This window comes from Panulirus ornatus, chromosome 6 (assembly GCF_036320965.1).
Source record: "Panulirus ornatus isolate Po-2019 chromosome 6, ASM3632096v1, whole genome shotgun sequence".
NCBI classification, from domain to species: domain Eukaryota; kingdom Metazoa; phylum Arthropoda; class Malacostraca; order Decapoda; family Palinuridae; genus Panulirus; species Panulirus ornatus.
This window is the reverse complement of record NC_092229.1, coordinates 43,123,701-43,138,731: the sequence shown is the minus strand read 5'-3', so window position 1 is coordinate 43,138,731 and position 15,031 is coordinate 43,123,701. Positions and strand designations below refer to the sequence as shown.

Sequence of the window (15,031 nt, the reverse complement as noted above, 5' to 3'; positions counted from 1 at the left end):
ACCTCCAATTTGGTCTCCCTCTTCTCCTTGTTCCCTCCACCTCCGACACATATATCCTCTTGGTCAATCTTTCCTCACTCATCCTCTCCATGTGCCCAAACCACTTCAAAACACCCTCTTCTGCTCTCTCAACCACGCTCTTTTTATTTCCACACATCTCTCTTACCCTTACGTTACTCACTCGATCAAACCACCTCACACCACACATTGTCCTCAAACATCTCATTTCCAGCACATCCATCCTCCTGTGCACAACTCTATCCATAGCCCACGCCTCGCAACCATACAACATTGTTGGAACCACTATTCCTTCAAACATACCCATTTTTGCTTTCCGAGATAATGTTCTCGACTTCCACACATTCTTCAAGGCCCCGAGGATTTTCGCCCCCTCCCCCACCCTATGATCCACTTCCGCTTCCATGGTTCCATCCGCTGCCAGATCCACTCCCAGATATCTAAAACACTTCACTTCCTCCAGTTTTTCTCCATTCAAACTCACCTCCCAATTGACTTGACCCTCAACCCTACTGTACCTAATAACCTTGCTCTTATTCACATTTACTCTTAACTTTCTTCTTCCACACACTTTTCCAAACTCAGTCACCAGCTTCTGCAGTTTCTCACATGAATCAGCCACCAGCGCTGTATCATCAGCGAACAACAACTGACTCACTTCCCAATCTCTCTCATCCCCAACAGACTTCATACTTGCCCCTCTTTCCAAAACTCTTGCATTTACCTCCCTAACAACCCCATCCATAAACAAATTAAACAACCATGGAGACATCACACACCCCTGCCGCAAACCTACATTCACTGAGAACCAATCACTTTCCTCTCTTCCTACACGTACACATGCCTTACATCCTCGATAAAAACTTTTCACTGCTTCTAACAACTTTCCTCCCACACCATATATTCTTAATACCTTCCACAGAGCATCTCTATCAACTCTATCATATGCCTTCTCCAGATCCATAAATGCTACATACAAATCCATTTGCTTTTCTAAGTATTTCTCACATACATTCTTCAAAGCAAACACCTGATCCACACATCCTCTACCACTTCTGAAACCACACTGCTCTTCCCCAATCTGATGCTCTGTACATGCCTTCACCCTCTCAATCAATACCCTCCCATATAATTTCCCAGGAATACTCAACAAACTTATACCTCTGTAATTTGAGCACTCACTCTTATCCCCTTTGCCTTTGTACAATGGCACTATGCACGCATTCCGCCAATCCTCAGGCACCTCACCATGAGTCATACATACATTAAATAACCTTACCAACCAGTCAGCAATACAGTCACCCCCTTTTTTAATAAATTCCACTGCAATACCATCCAAACCCGCTGCCTTGCCGGCTTTCATCTTCCGCAAAGCTTTCACTACCTCTTCTCTGTTTACCAAATCATTTTCCCTAACCCTCTCACTTTGCACACCACCTCGACCAAAACACCCTATATATATATATATATATATATATATATATATATATATATATATATATATATATATATCTTTCTTTTAAACTATCCGCCATTTCCCGCATTAGCGAGGTAGCGTTAAGAACAGAGGACTGGGCCTTTGTGGAATATCCTCACCTGGCCCGCCTCTGTTCCTTCTTTTGGAATATTAAAAAAAAAGAAAAAAAAAACGATAGGGGAGGATTTCCAGCCTCCTGCTCCCTCCCCTTTTAGTCGCCTTCTACGACACGCAGGGAATACGTGGGAAGTATTCTTCATCCCCTATCCCCAGGGATAATATATGTGTATATATATAGTGCCATTGTACAAAGGCAAAGGGGATAAGAGTGAGTGCTCAAATTACAGAGGTATAAGTTTGTTGAGTATTCCTGGTAAATTATATGGGAGGGTATTGATTGAGAGGGTGAAGGCATGTACAGAGCATCAGATTGGGGAAGAGCAGTGCGGTTTCAGAAGTGGTAGAGGATGTGTGGATCAGGTGTTTGCTTTGAAGAATGTATGTGAGAAATACTTAGAAAAGCAAATGGATTTGTATGTAGCATTTATGGATCTGGAGAAGGCATATGATAGAGTTGATAGAGATGCTCTGTGGAAGGTATTAAGAATATATGGTGTTGGAGGCAAGTTGTTAGAAGCAGTGAAAAGTTTTTATCGAGGATGTAAGGCATGTGTACGTGTAGGAAGAGAGGAAAGTGATTGGTTCTCAGTGAATGTAGGTTTGCGGCAGGGGTGTGTGATGTCTCCATGGTTGTTTAATTTGTTTATGGATGGGGTTGTAAGGGAGGTAAATGCAAGAGTCCTGGAAAGAGGGGCAAGTATGAAGTCTGTTGGGGATGAGAGAGCTTGGGAAGTGAGTCAGTTGTTGTTCGCTGATGATACAGCGCTGGTGGCTGATTCATGTGAGAAACTGCAGAAGCTGGTGACTGAGTTTGGTAAAGTGTGTGGAAGAAGAAAGTTGAGAGTAAATGTGAATAAGAGCAAGGTTATTAGGTACAGTAGGGGTGAGGGTCAAGTCAATTGGGAGGTGAGTTTGAATGGGGAAAAACTGGAGGAAGTGAAGTGTTTTAGATATCTGGGAGTGGATCTGTCAGCGGATGGAACCATGGAAGCGGAAGTGGATCATAGGGTGGGGGAGGGGGCGAAAATTTTGGGAGCCTTGAAAAATGTGTGGAAGTCGAGAACATTATCTCGGAAAGCAAAAATGGGTATGTTTGAGGGAATAGTGGTTCCAACAATGTTGTATGGTTGCGAGGCGTGGGCTATGGATAGAGATGTGCGCAGGAGGATGGATGTGCTGGAAATGAGATGTTTGAGGACAATGTGTGGTGTGAGGTGGTTTGATCGAGTAAGTAACGTAAGGGTAAGAGAGATGTGTGGAAATAAAAAGAGCGTGGTTGAGAGAGCAGAAGAGGGTGTTTTGAAATGGTTTGGGCACATGGAGAGAATGAGTGAGGAGAGATTGACCAAGAGGATATATGTGTCGGAGGTGGAGGGAACGAGGAGAAGAGGGAGACCAAATTGGAGGTGGAAAGATGGAGTGAAAAAGATTTTGTGTGATCGGGGCCTGAACATGCAGGAGGGTGAAAGGAGGGCAAGGAATAGAGTGAATTGGAGTCATGTGGTATACAGGGGTTGACGTGCTGTCAGTGGATTGAATCAAGGCATGTGAAGCGTCTGGGGTAAACCATGGAAAGCTGTGTAGGTATGTATATTTGCGTGTGTGGACGTGTGTATGTACATGTGTATGGGGGGGGGGGGGTTGGGCCATTTCTTTCGTCTGTTTCCTTGCGCTACCTCGCAAACGCGGGAGACAGCGACAAAGTATAAAAAAAAAAAAAAAAAAAAAAAAATATATATATATATATGTATATATTTTTTTTTTTTTTGCTTTGTGGCTGTCTCCCGCGTTTGCGAGGTAGCGCAAGGAAACAGACGAAAGAAATGGCCCAACCCACCCCCATACACCTGTATATACATACGTCCACACACGCAAAATATACATACCTACACAGCTTTCCGTGGTTTACCCCAGACGCTTCACATGCCTTGATTCAATCCACTGACAACACGTCAACCCCGGTATACCACATCAATCCAATTCACTCTATTCCTTGCCCTCCTTTCACCCTCCTGCATGTTCAGGCCCCGATCACACAAAATCTTTTTCACTCCGTCTTTCCACCTCCAATTTGGTCTCCCTCTTCTCCTCGTTCCCTCCACCTCCGACACATATATCCTCTTGGTCAATCTTTCCTCACTCATTCTCTCCATGTGCCCAAACCATTTCAAAACACCCTCTTCTGCTCTCTCAACCACGCTCTTTTTATTTCCACACATCTCTCTTACCCTTATGTTACTTACTCGATCAAACCACCTCACACCACACATTGTCCTCAAACATCTCATTTCCAGCACATCCATCCTCCTGCGCACAACTCTATCCATAGCCCACGCCTCGCAACCATACAACATTGTTGGAACCACCATTCCTTCAAACATACCCATTTTTGCTTTCCGAGATAATGTTCTCGACTTCAACACATTCTTCAAGGCTCCCAGAATTTTTACCCCCTCTCCCACCCTATGATTCACTTCCGTTTCCATGGTTCCATCCGCTGCCAAATCCACTCCCAGATATCTAAACCACTTCACTTCCTCCAGTTTTTCTCCATTCAAACTTACCTCCCAATTGACATGACCCTCAACCCTACTGTAACAAAACAACAAAATATTGTGAAAACAGAGTAGGTGTGGGTGATTTGAAAGGTGAAGTGGAAGGATGTGGTAATATGCATCGTGTGTTGCCAAGTGCCCCTTACTTGGTTTAGTTCTGCTTTTCCTACTTTCCATATTTTCTTGCAAACTGCTGCTTCAGTGAGTCACATTTGTTGCATTAACTTTGTGGATAGACATCCTGGCGGAAGCATTTATCTTGTCTATCCATAATAATGGTTCAAACAATCACTGTAGCGAATTCGAAAGCTTCATCCACATGTCCTGATGCACACCAGCTTTCACTGCCTCAACTTTTATTTTATATCCTAAAGGTTTTTCATTGGTACTTCATATACACGAGCAGCATCAGAACTTGGAGGCTGTCTTGTAGACATAATAGGTAAAAAAGTCGCATTGATATTGAAAAGTCTGCACGTTGGCAAGGATGTGTGTTGATTGTAAGCATGGCAAAATTTGAATTGCTTGTTGAATGTGAGTGTGTGTGTTTGTCTGCTTTCAGTGTTTTGTGAAAGTTTTGACCTCTTGTATGGATTTCAGAAAAAAAAATCAAAACTAGAGATCCATGATGCAAGCGAGTTTTCTATGGGGTAGCACTGATTTGGGTATTAGTGTAAATGAGGCCTTTTTTATATATTCCTTGTGCTATATGGCATACACAAGAGTTGACAAATTTGTATGAAAATAATTTGACACAAAAGAGTAGTTAGACTGATTGGTGAAACTCCTCATTAATTACAAATTTGAAGATTTTTTTTTTGGGGGGGGTGGTCATCATAGAGGTTGAGGATTGTCATTAAGAGTTTTGAAAGGTGGGACATTAAAGATGTATGAAAGCTGAAAATGTGCTTATTCCTATAGTTTCTTATTGAATTGAATACAGTCAGCCTCACAGTTCAGTTGTCCTTGTACTCTGCTGGAGTTTGCAGTTATGAGATTAGCATGAAGGAATTCCAAGTATATCATAAGAGGTACCTTGGCCAGAATACATGCAAGAATAATTGTAAGGTTCCAGGAGTTATTTTCTGAAGGATATTAATGAATGGAACCTTTCAACATTTTATTGAGATGTATATATCTTGAACCTGGCATGCACATTTTTGGAAAAACATGTAATTCAGCTTTTGTACAACCTTAGATATTAATATTTTCCAGGGGCTCCAGCATCTTCAGGGCTGTAACTTGCCTAATATCAAATGGTGAACATCTTTGAAGTGAACAGCTCCTTTTTGTTTGGGCCATATTCTTTTGTCTACTTATGATGGTCATAACAAAGAGGACTCTACTTATGGTAGTCTTAACAAATAGGAGGACTCCTCATCGTAACTTCAAGCAGGTAGAGTCTTGCAACACCTACAGTATACAGTTACATGTGTAAGGACTTTCAGCCAGCATTTTTACATGTCATGATATAGTTAGTATATAAAGCATTGCTACCCATGGGTTTGAGGGAATTTCAAAATGTGTTAGTAGATGTTTTGGTATAGGTCCTATTTATTTGTATTTATATACATAATGAAGTCCTTTCTTGCGATAGTTGAGAAATTTTTGAACTCGAAATATTTTATCCATCATTATAGTTCGTTATTGCTTTCATTGCATCGTACATGACGGCTTGAGAGTTGATTTTAACAAACAAGGCAATTTCTTTTCTCTTTCTGGCGCTACCTTGTGTATGTCAGAAGTGGTGAACATATATGAAAAAGAATATTTAAATTTATTATACTTTGTCGCTGTGTCCCGCGTTTAGCGAGGTAACGCAAGGAAACAATGACCCAACCCACCCACATACCCATGTATGTACATACACGTCTAGACATGCACATATACATGCCAATACATCTCAACGTATACACATATACACACACATATGCATATGTACACATGTACATAATTCATACTGTCTGCCCTTATTCATTCCTGTTGCCACCCCGCCACGCATGAAATGACAACCCCTTCCCCCTGCATGTGCATGAGGTAGCACTAGGAAAAGTCAGCAAGGACCACATTCGTTCGCTCAGTCTCTAGCTGTGATGTGAAATGCACAGAAACCAAAGCTCCCTTTCTGCATCCAGGCCCCACAAAACTTTCCATGTTTTACCCCAGACGTTTCACATGCCCTGGTTCAATCCATTGACAGCACATCGACCCTGGTATACCACATCGTTCCAATTCACTCTATTCCTTGCATGCCTTTCACCCTCCTGCATATTCAGGCCCCGATCACTCAAAATCTTTTTCACTCCATCTTTCCACCATCAAGTTGGTCTCCCACTTCTCCTTGTTCCCTCCACCTCTGACACATATATCCTCTTGCGTCAATCTTTCCTCACTCATTCCCTCCATGTGACCAAAGCATTTCAAAACACCCTCCTCTGCTCTCTCAACCACACTCTTTTTATTACCACACATCTCTCTTACCCTATTATTACTTACTTGATCAAACCACCTCACACCACGTATTGTCCTCAAACATCTCGGATTTCCAGCACATCCACCCTCCTGTGCACAACTCTATCCATAGCCCACACCTTGCAACCATACAACATTGTTGGAACCACTATTCCTTCAAACATACCCACCTTTGCTTTCCGAAATAATGTTCTCGACTTCAACACATTCTTCAAGGCACCCAGAAATTTTGCCCCCTCTCCCACCCTATGATTCACTTCCGTTTCCATTGTTCCCTCCACTGCCAAATCCACTCCCAGATATCCAAAACACTTCACCTCCTCCAGTTTTTCTCCATTCAAATTTACCTCCCAATTGACTTGACCGTCAACCCTACTGCACCTAACGTAAAATATTGTGAAAACAGAATAGGTGTGGGTGATTTGAAAGGTGAAGTGGAAGGATGTGGTAATATGCATCGTGTGTTGCCAAGTGCCCCTTACTTGGTTTAGTTCTGCTTTTCCTACTTTCCATATTATCTTGCAAACTGCTGCTTCAGTGAGTCACATTTGTTGCATTAACTTTGTGGATAGACATCCTGGCAGAAGCATTTATCTTGTCTATCCATAATAATGGTTCAAACAATCACTGTAGCCAATTCGAAAGCTTCATCCACGTCCTGATGCACACCAGCTTTCACTGCCTAAACTTTTATTTTACATCCTAAAGGTTTTTCATTGGTACTTCATATACACGAGCAGCATCAGATCTTGGAGGCTGTCTCGTAGACATAATAGGTAAAAAAGCCGCATTGATATTGAAAAGTCTGCACGTTGGCAAGGATGTGTGTTGATTGTAAGCATGGCAAAATTTGAATTGCTTGTTGAATGTGAGTGTGTGTGTTTGTCTGCTTTCAGTGTTTTGTGGGAGTTTGGACTCTTGGCTTTTGACCTCGTGTATGGATTTCAGAAAAAAAAAATCAAAACTATCCATGATGCAAGCGAGTGTTCTATGGGGTAGCACTGATTTGGGTATTAGTGTAAATGAGGCCATTTTTTATATATTCCTTGTGCTATATGGCATACACAAGAGTTGACAAATTTGTATGAAAATAATTTGACACAAAAGAGTAGTGAGACTAATTGATGAAACTCCTCATTAATTACAAATTTGAATTTTTTTTTTTGGGGGGGGGGTCATCATAGAGGTTGAGGATTGTCATTAAGAGTTTTGGAAGGTGGGACATTAAAGATGTATGAAAGCTGAAAATATTCTTATTCCTATAGTTTCTTATGGAATTGAATACAGTCAGCCTCACAATTCAGTTGTCCTTATACTCTGCTGGAGTTTGCAGTTATGAGATTAGCATGTAGGAATTCCAAGTATATCATAAGAGGTACCTTGGCCAGAATACATGCAAGAATAATTGTAAGGTTCCAGGAGTTATTTTCTGAAGGATATTAATGAATGGAACCTTTCAACATTTTATTGAGATGTATTGTATATATCTTGAATCTGGCATGCACATTTTTGGAAAAACATGTAATTCAGCTTTTGTACAACCTTAGATATTAATATTTTCCAGGGGCTCCAGCATCTTCATTGCTGAAACTTGCCTAATATCAAACGGTGAACATCTTTGAAGTGAACAGCTCCTTTTTGTTTGGGCCATATTCTTTTGTCTACTTATGATGGTCATAACAAAGAGGACTCTACTTATGGTAGTCTTAACAAATAGGAGGACTCCTCATCGTAACTTCAAGCAGGTAGAGTCTTGCAACACCTACAGTATACAGTTACATGTGTAAGGACTTTCAGCCAGCATTTTTACATGTTATGATATAGTCAGTATATAAAGCATTGCTACCCATGGGCTTGAAGGAATTTGAAATTGTGTTAGTAGATGTTTTGGTATAGTTCCTATTTATTTGTATGTATATACATAATGTTGTTAGAAGCATTGAAAAGTTTTTATTGAGGATGTAAGGCATGTGTACGTGTAGGAAGAGAGGAAAGTGATTGGTTCTCAGTGAATGTAGGTTTGCGGCAGGGGTTTGTGATGTCTCCCTGGTTGTTTAATTTGTTTATGGATGGGGTTGTTAGGGAGGTGAATGCAAGAGTTTTGGAAAGAGGGGCAAGTATGAAGTCTGTTGTGGATGAGAGAGCTTTGGAAGTGCGTCAGTTGTTGTTCGCTGATGATACAGCGCTGTTGGCTGATTCATGTGAGAAACTGTAGAAGCTGGTGACTGAGTTTGGTAAAGTGTGTGAAAGAAGAAAGTTAAGAGTAAATGTGAATAAGAGCAAGGTTATTAGGTACAGTAGGGTTGAGGGTCAAGTCAATTGGGAGGTAAGTTTGAATGGAGAAAAACTGGAGGAAGTAAAGTGTTTTAGATATCTGGGATTGGATCTGGCAGTGGATGGAACCATGGGAGCGGAAGTGAATCATAGGGTGGGGGAGGGGGCGAAAATCCTGGGAGCCTTGAAGAATGTATGGAAGTCGAGAACATTATCTTGAAAAGCAAAAATGGTTATGTTTGAAGGAATATTGGTTCCAGCAATGTTGTATGGTTGCGAGGCGTGGGCTATGGATAGAGTTGTGTGCAGGAGGGTGGATGTGCTGGAAATGAGATGTTTGAGGACAATGTGTGGTGTGAGGTGGTTTGATCGAGTAAGTAATGTAAGGGTAAGAGAGATGTGTGGAAATAAAAAGAGCGTGGTTGAGAGAGCAGAAGAGGGTGTTTTGAAATGGTTTGGGACACATGGAGAGAATAAGTGAGGAAAGATTGACCAAGAGGATATATGTGTCAGAGGTGGAGGGAACGAGGAGAAGTGGGAGACCAAATTGGAGGTGGAAAGATGGAGTGAAAAAGATTTTGTGTGATTGGGGCCTGAACATGCAGGAGGGTGAAAGGAGGGCAAGGAATAGAGTGAATTGGATCAATGTGGTATACCGGGGTTGACGTGCTGTCAGTGGATTGAATCAGGGCATGTGAAGCGTCTGGGGTAAACCATGGAAAGTTGTGTGGGGCCTGGATGTGGAAAGGGAGCAGTGGTTTCGGGCATTATTGCGTGGCAGCTCGAGACTTGAGTGTGAACAAATGGGGCTTTTGTTGTCTTTTCCTAGTGCTACCTCGCACACTTGAGGGGGGAGGGGGAAGGTATTCCATGGGTGGCGAGGTGGCGATGGGAGTGAATGGGGGCAGACAGTGTGAATTGTGTGCAGGGGTAGATATGTATGTGTCTGTGTATGTATATATATGTGTACATTGAGATGTATAGGTATGTATATTTGCGTGTGTGGACATGTGTGTGTGTATACATTGTGTATGGGGGTGGGTTGGGCCATTTCTTACGTCTGTTTCCTTGCGCTACCTCACAAACGCGGGAGACAGCGACAAAGCAAAATGAATAAATAATATTTATTATACTTTGTCGCTGTGTCCCGCGTTAGCGAGGTAGCGCAAGGAAACAATGACCCAACCCACCCACATACCCATGTATGTACATACACGTCCAGACACTCACATATACATGCCAATACATCTCAACGTATACACATATATACACACACATATACATATGTACACATGTACATAATTCATACTGTCTGCCCTTATTCATTCCTGTTGCCACCCCGCCACACATGAAATGACAACCCCTTCCCCCTGCATGTGCATGAGGTAGCACTAGGAAAAGTCAGCAAGGACCACATTCGTTCACTCAGTCTCTAGCTGTCATGTAAAATGCACGGAAAGCAAAGCTCCCTTTCTGCATCCAGACCCCACAAAACTTTCCATGGTTTACCCCAGAAGTTTCACATGCCCTGGTTCAATCCATTGACAGCACATCGACCCTGGTATACCACATCGTTCCAATTCACTCTATTTCTTGCATGCCTTTCACCCTCCTGCATGTTCAGGCCCTGATCACTCAAAATCTTTTTCACTCCATCTTTCCACCTTCAAGTTGGTCTCCCACTTCTTGTTCCCTCCACCTCTGACACATATATCCTCTTTGTCAATCTTTCCTCACTCATTCCCTCCATGTGACCAAAGCATTTCGAAACACCCTCCTCTGCTCTCTCAGCCACACTCTTTTTATTACCACACATCTCTCTTACCCTATTATTACTTACTCGATCAAACCACCTCACACCACGTATTGTCCTCAAACATCTCGGATTTCCAGCACATCCACCCTCCTGCGCACAACTCTATCCATAGCCCACGCCTCGCAACCATACAACATTGTTGGAACCACTATTCCTTCAAACATACCCACCTTTGCTTTCCGAGATAATGTTCTCGACTTCAACACATTCTTCAAGGCACCCAGAATTTTTGCCCCCTCTCCCACCCTATGATTCACTTCCGTTTCCATTGTTCCCTCCACTGCCAAATCCACTCCCAGATATCTAAAACACTTCATCGCCTCCAGTTTTTCTCCATTCAAACTTACCTCCCAATTGACTTGACCCTCAACCCTACTGCACCTAGCATAAAATATTGTGAAAACAGAATAGGTGTGGGTGATTTGAAAGGTGAAGTGGAAGGATGTGGTAATATGCATCGTGTGTTGCCAAGTGCCCCTTACTTGGTTTAGTTCTGCTTTTCCTATTATTTTTTTTTGATTTTGCTTTGTCGCTGTCTCCCGCTCCTGCGAGGTAGCGCAAGGAAACAGATGAAAGAAATGGCCCAACCCACCCCCACACACATGCACACACACACACGTCCCCACACGCAAACATACACACCCACACATCCCAACGTACACACATATATACACACACATATACACACATGCACACAATTTACACTGTCTGCCCCTACTCACCCCCATCACCGCCACACACGGAATAACATTCCCCTCCCCCATCACGTGCGCGAGGCAGCGCCAGGAAAAGACAACAAAGGCCCCATTCGCTCACACTCAGTCACCAGCTGTCATGCAATAATGCACGAAACCACAGCTCCCTTTCCACATCCAGGCCCCACAGAACTTTCCATGGTTTACCCCAGACGCTTCACATGCCCTGATTCAATCCATTGACAGCACATCGACCCCGATATACCACAGCGATCCAATTCACTCTATTCCTTGCCCGCCATTCACCCTCCTGCATGTTCAGGCCCCAATCACTCAAAATCTTTTTCACTCCATCTTTCCACCTTCAAGTTGGTCTCCCACTTCTTGTTCCCTCCACCTCCGACGCATATATCCTCTTGGTCAATCTTTCCTCACTCATTCTCTCCATGTGCCCAAACCATTTCAAAACAACCACTTCTACTCTCTCAACCACGCTCTTTTTATTTCCTCACATCTCTCTTACCCTTACATTACTTACTCAATCAAACCACCTCACACCACATACTGTCCTCAAACATCTCATTTCCAGCACATCCACCCTCCTGCGCACAACTCTATCCATAGCCCACGCCTTGCAACCATACAACATTGCTGGAACCACTATTCCTTCAAACATACTCATTTTTGCTTTCCGAGATAATGTTCTCGACTTCCACACATTCTTCAAGGCTCCCAGGATTTTCGCCCCCTCCCTCACCCTATGATTCACTTACGCTTCTATGGTTCCATCCGCTGCCAGATCCACTCCCAGATATCTAAAACACTTTACTTCCTCCAGTTTTTCTCCATTCAAACTTACCTCCCAATTGACTTGACCCTCAACCCTACTGTACCTAATAACCTTGCTCTTATTCACATTTACTCTTAACTTTCTTCTTTCACACACTTTACCAAACTCAGTCACCAGCTTCTGCAGTTTCTCACATGAATCGGCCACCAGCGCTGTATCATCAGCGAACAGCAACTGACTCACTTCCCTAGCTCTCTCATCCACAACAGACTTCATACTTGCCCGTCTTTCCAAAACTCTTGCATTCACCTCCCTAACAACCCCATCCATAAACAAATTAAACAACCATGGAGACATCACATACCCCTGCCGCAAACCTACATTCACTGAGAACCAATCACTTTCCTTTTTTCCTACACGTACACATGCCTTACATTCTCGATAAAAACTTTTTACTGCTTCTAACAACTTGCCTCCCACACCATATATTCTTAGTACCTTCCACAGAGCATCTCTATCAACTCTATCATATGCCTTCTCCAGATCCATAAATGCTACATACAAATCCATTTGCTTTTCTAAGTACTTCTCACATATTTTCTTCAAAGCAAACACCTGACCTACTTTCCATATTACCTTGCAAACTGCTGCTTCAGTGAGTCACATTTGTTGCATTAACTTTGTGGATAGACATCCTGGCGGAAACATTTATCTTGTCTATCCATAATAATGGTTCAAACAATCACTGTAGCCAATTCGAAAGCTTCATCCACATGTCCTGATGCACACCAGCTTTCACTGCTTCAACTTTTATTTTATATCCTAAAGGTTTTTCATTGGTCCTTCATATACACGGGCAGCATCAGAACTTGGAGGCTGTCTTGTAGACATAATAGGTAAAAAAGTCGCATTGATATTGAAAAGTCTGCACGTTGGCAAGGATGTGTGTTGATTGTAAGCATGGCAAAATTTGAATTGCTTGTTGAATGTGTGTGTGTGTGTCTGTCTGCTTTCAGTGTTTTGTGGGAGTTTGGACTCTTGGCTTTTGACCTCGTGTATGGATTTCAGAAAAAAAAATCAAAACTAGAGATCCATGATTCAAGGGAGTGTTCTATGGGGTAGCACTGATATGGGTATTAGTGTAAATGAGGCCATTTTTTATATATTCCTTGTGCTATATGGCATACACAAGAGTTGACAAATTTGTATGAAAATAATATGACGCAAGAGTAGTTAGACTAATTGGTGAAACTCCTCATGAATTACAAAGTTGAATTCTTTTTTTTGGGGGGGGGTCATCATAGAGGTTGAGGATTGTCATTAAGAGTTTTGGAAGGTGGGACATTAAAGATGTATGAAAGCTGGAAATATTCTTATTCCTCTAGTTTCTTATGGAATTGAATACAGTCAGCCTCACAATTCAGTTGTCCTTATACTCTGCTGGAGTTTGCAGTTATGAGATTAGCATGTAGGAATTCCAAGTATATCATAAGAGGTACCTTGGCCAAAATACATGCAAGAATAATTGTAAGGTTCCAGGAGTTATTTTCTGAAGGATATTAATGAATGGAACCTTTCAACATTTTATTGAGATGTATTGTATATATCTTGAACCTGGCATGCACATTTTTGGAAGAACATGTAATTCAGCTTTTGTACAACCTTAGATATTAATATTTTCCAGGGGCTCCAGCATCTTCAGGGCTGTAACTTGCCTAATATCAAACGGTGAACATCTTTGAAGTGAACAGCTCCTTTTTGTTTGGGCCATATTCTTTTGTCTACTTATGATGGTCATAACAAAGAGGACTCTACTTATGGTAGTCTTAACAAATAGGAGGACTCCTCATCGTAACTTCAAGCAGGTAGAGTCTTGCAACACCTACAGTATACAGTTACATGTGTAAGGACTTTCAGCCAGCATTTTTACATGTTATGATATAGTCAGTATATAAAGCATTGCTACCCATGGGCTTGAAGGAATTTGAAATTGTGTTAGTAGATGTTTTGGTATAGTTCCTATTTGTATTTATATACATAATGAAGTCCTTTCTTGCGATAGTTGAGAAATTTTTGAACTCGAAATATTTAATCCATCATTATGGTTCGTGATTGCTTTCATTGCATCGTACATGACAGCTTGAGAGTTGATTTTAACAAACGAGGCAATTTCTTTTCTCTTTCTGGCGCTACCTTGTGTATGCCAGAAGTGGCGAACATATATGAAAAAGAATATTTTTATTTATTATACTTTGTTGCTGTGTCTCGCGTTAGCGAGGTAGCGCAAGGAAACAATGACCCAACCCACCCACGTACCCATGTATGTACATACACGTCTAGACACGCACATATACATGCCAATACATCTCAATGTATACATATATATACACACACATATACACATGTACACATGTACATAATTCATACTGTCTGCCCTTATTCATTCCTGTTGCCACCCTGCCACACATGAAATGACAACCCCTTCCCCCCGCATGTGCATGAGGTAGCGCTAGGAAAAGACAACAAGGACCACATTAGTTCGCTCAGTCTCTGTCATGTATAATGCACCGAAACCACAGCTTGCTTTCTGCATCCAGGCCCCACAAAACTTTCCATGGTTTACTCCAGATGTTTCACATGCCCTGGTTCAATCCATTGACAGCACATCAACCCTGGTATACCACATCGTTACAATTCACTCTATTCCTTGCATGCCTTTCACCCTCCTGCATGCTCAGGCCCCGATCACTCAAAATCTTTTACACTCCATCTTTCCATCTTTAGTTTGGTCTCCCACTTATTCCTGCTCTGAGA

At 42.1% G+C, this 15,031-nt stretch overlaps 1 protein-coding gene across 3 annotated transcripts in view; it reads left to right on the top strand.

The window, feature by feature from the left end:
* The window catches only part of LOC139749170 (uncharacterized), a 117,944-nt gene that overhangs the window by 11,562 nt on the left and 91,351 nt on the right, over window positions 1-15,031 (top strand). For all 3 annotated transcript variants that reach the window (XM_071662826.1, XM_071662827.1, XM_071662828.1), the window contains exons 2-4: window positions 5,386-5,566; window positions 8,207-8,387; window positions 13,902-14,082. In XM_071662826.1, the coding sequence (XP_071518927.1) occupies window positions 14,005-14,082 (78 nt within the window). In that variant the 5' untranslated portion in view covers window positions 5,386-5,566; window positions 8,207-8,387; window positions 13,902-14,004. The remainder of the gene's footprint in view (window positions 1-5,385; window positions 5,567-8,206; window positions 8,388-13,901; window positions 14,083-15,031) is intronic.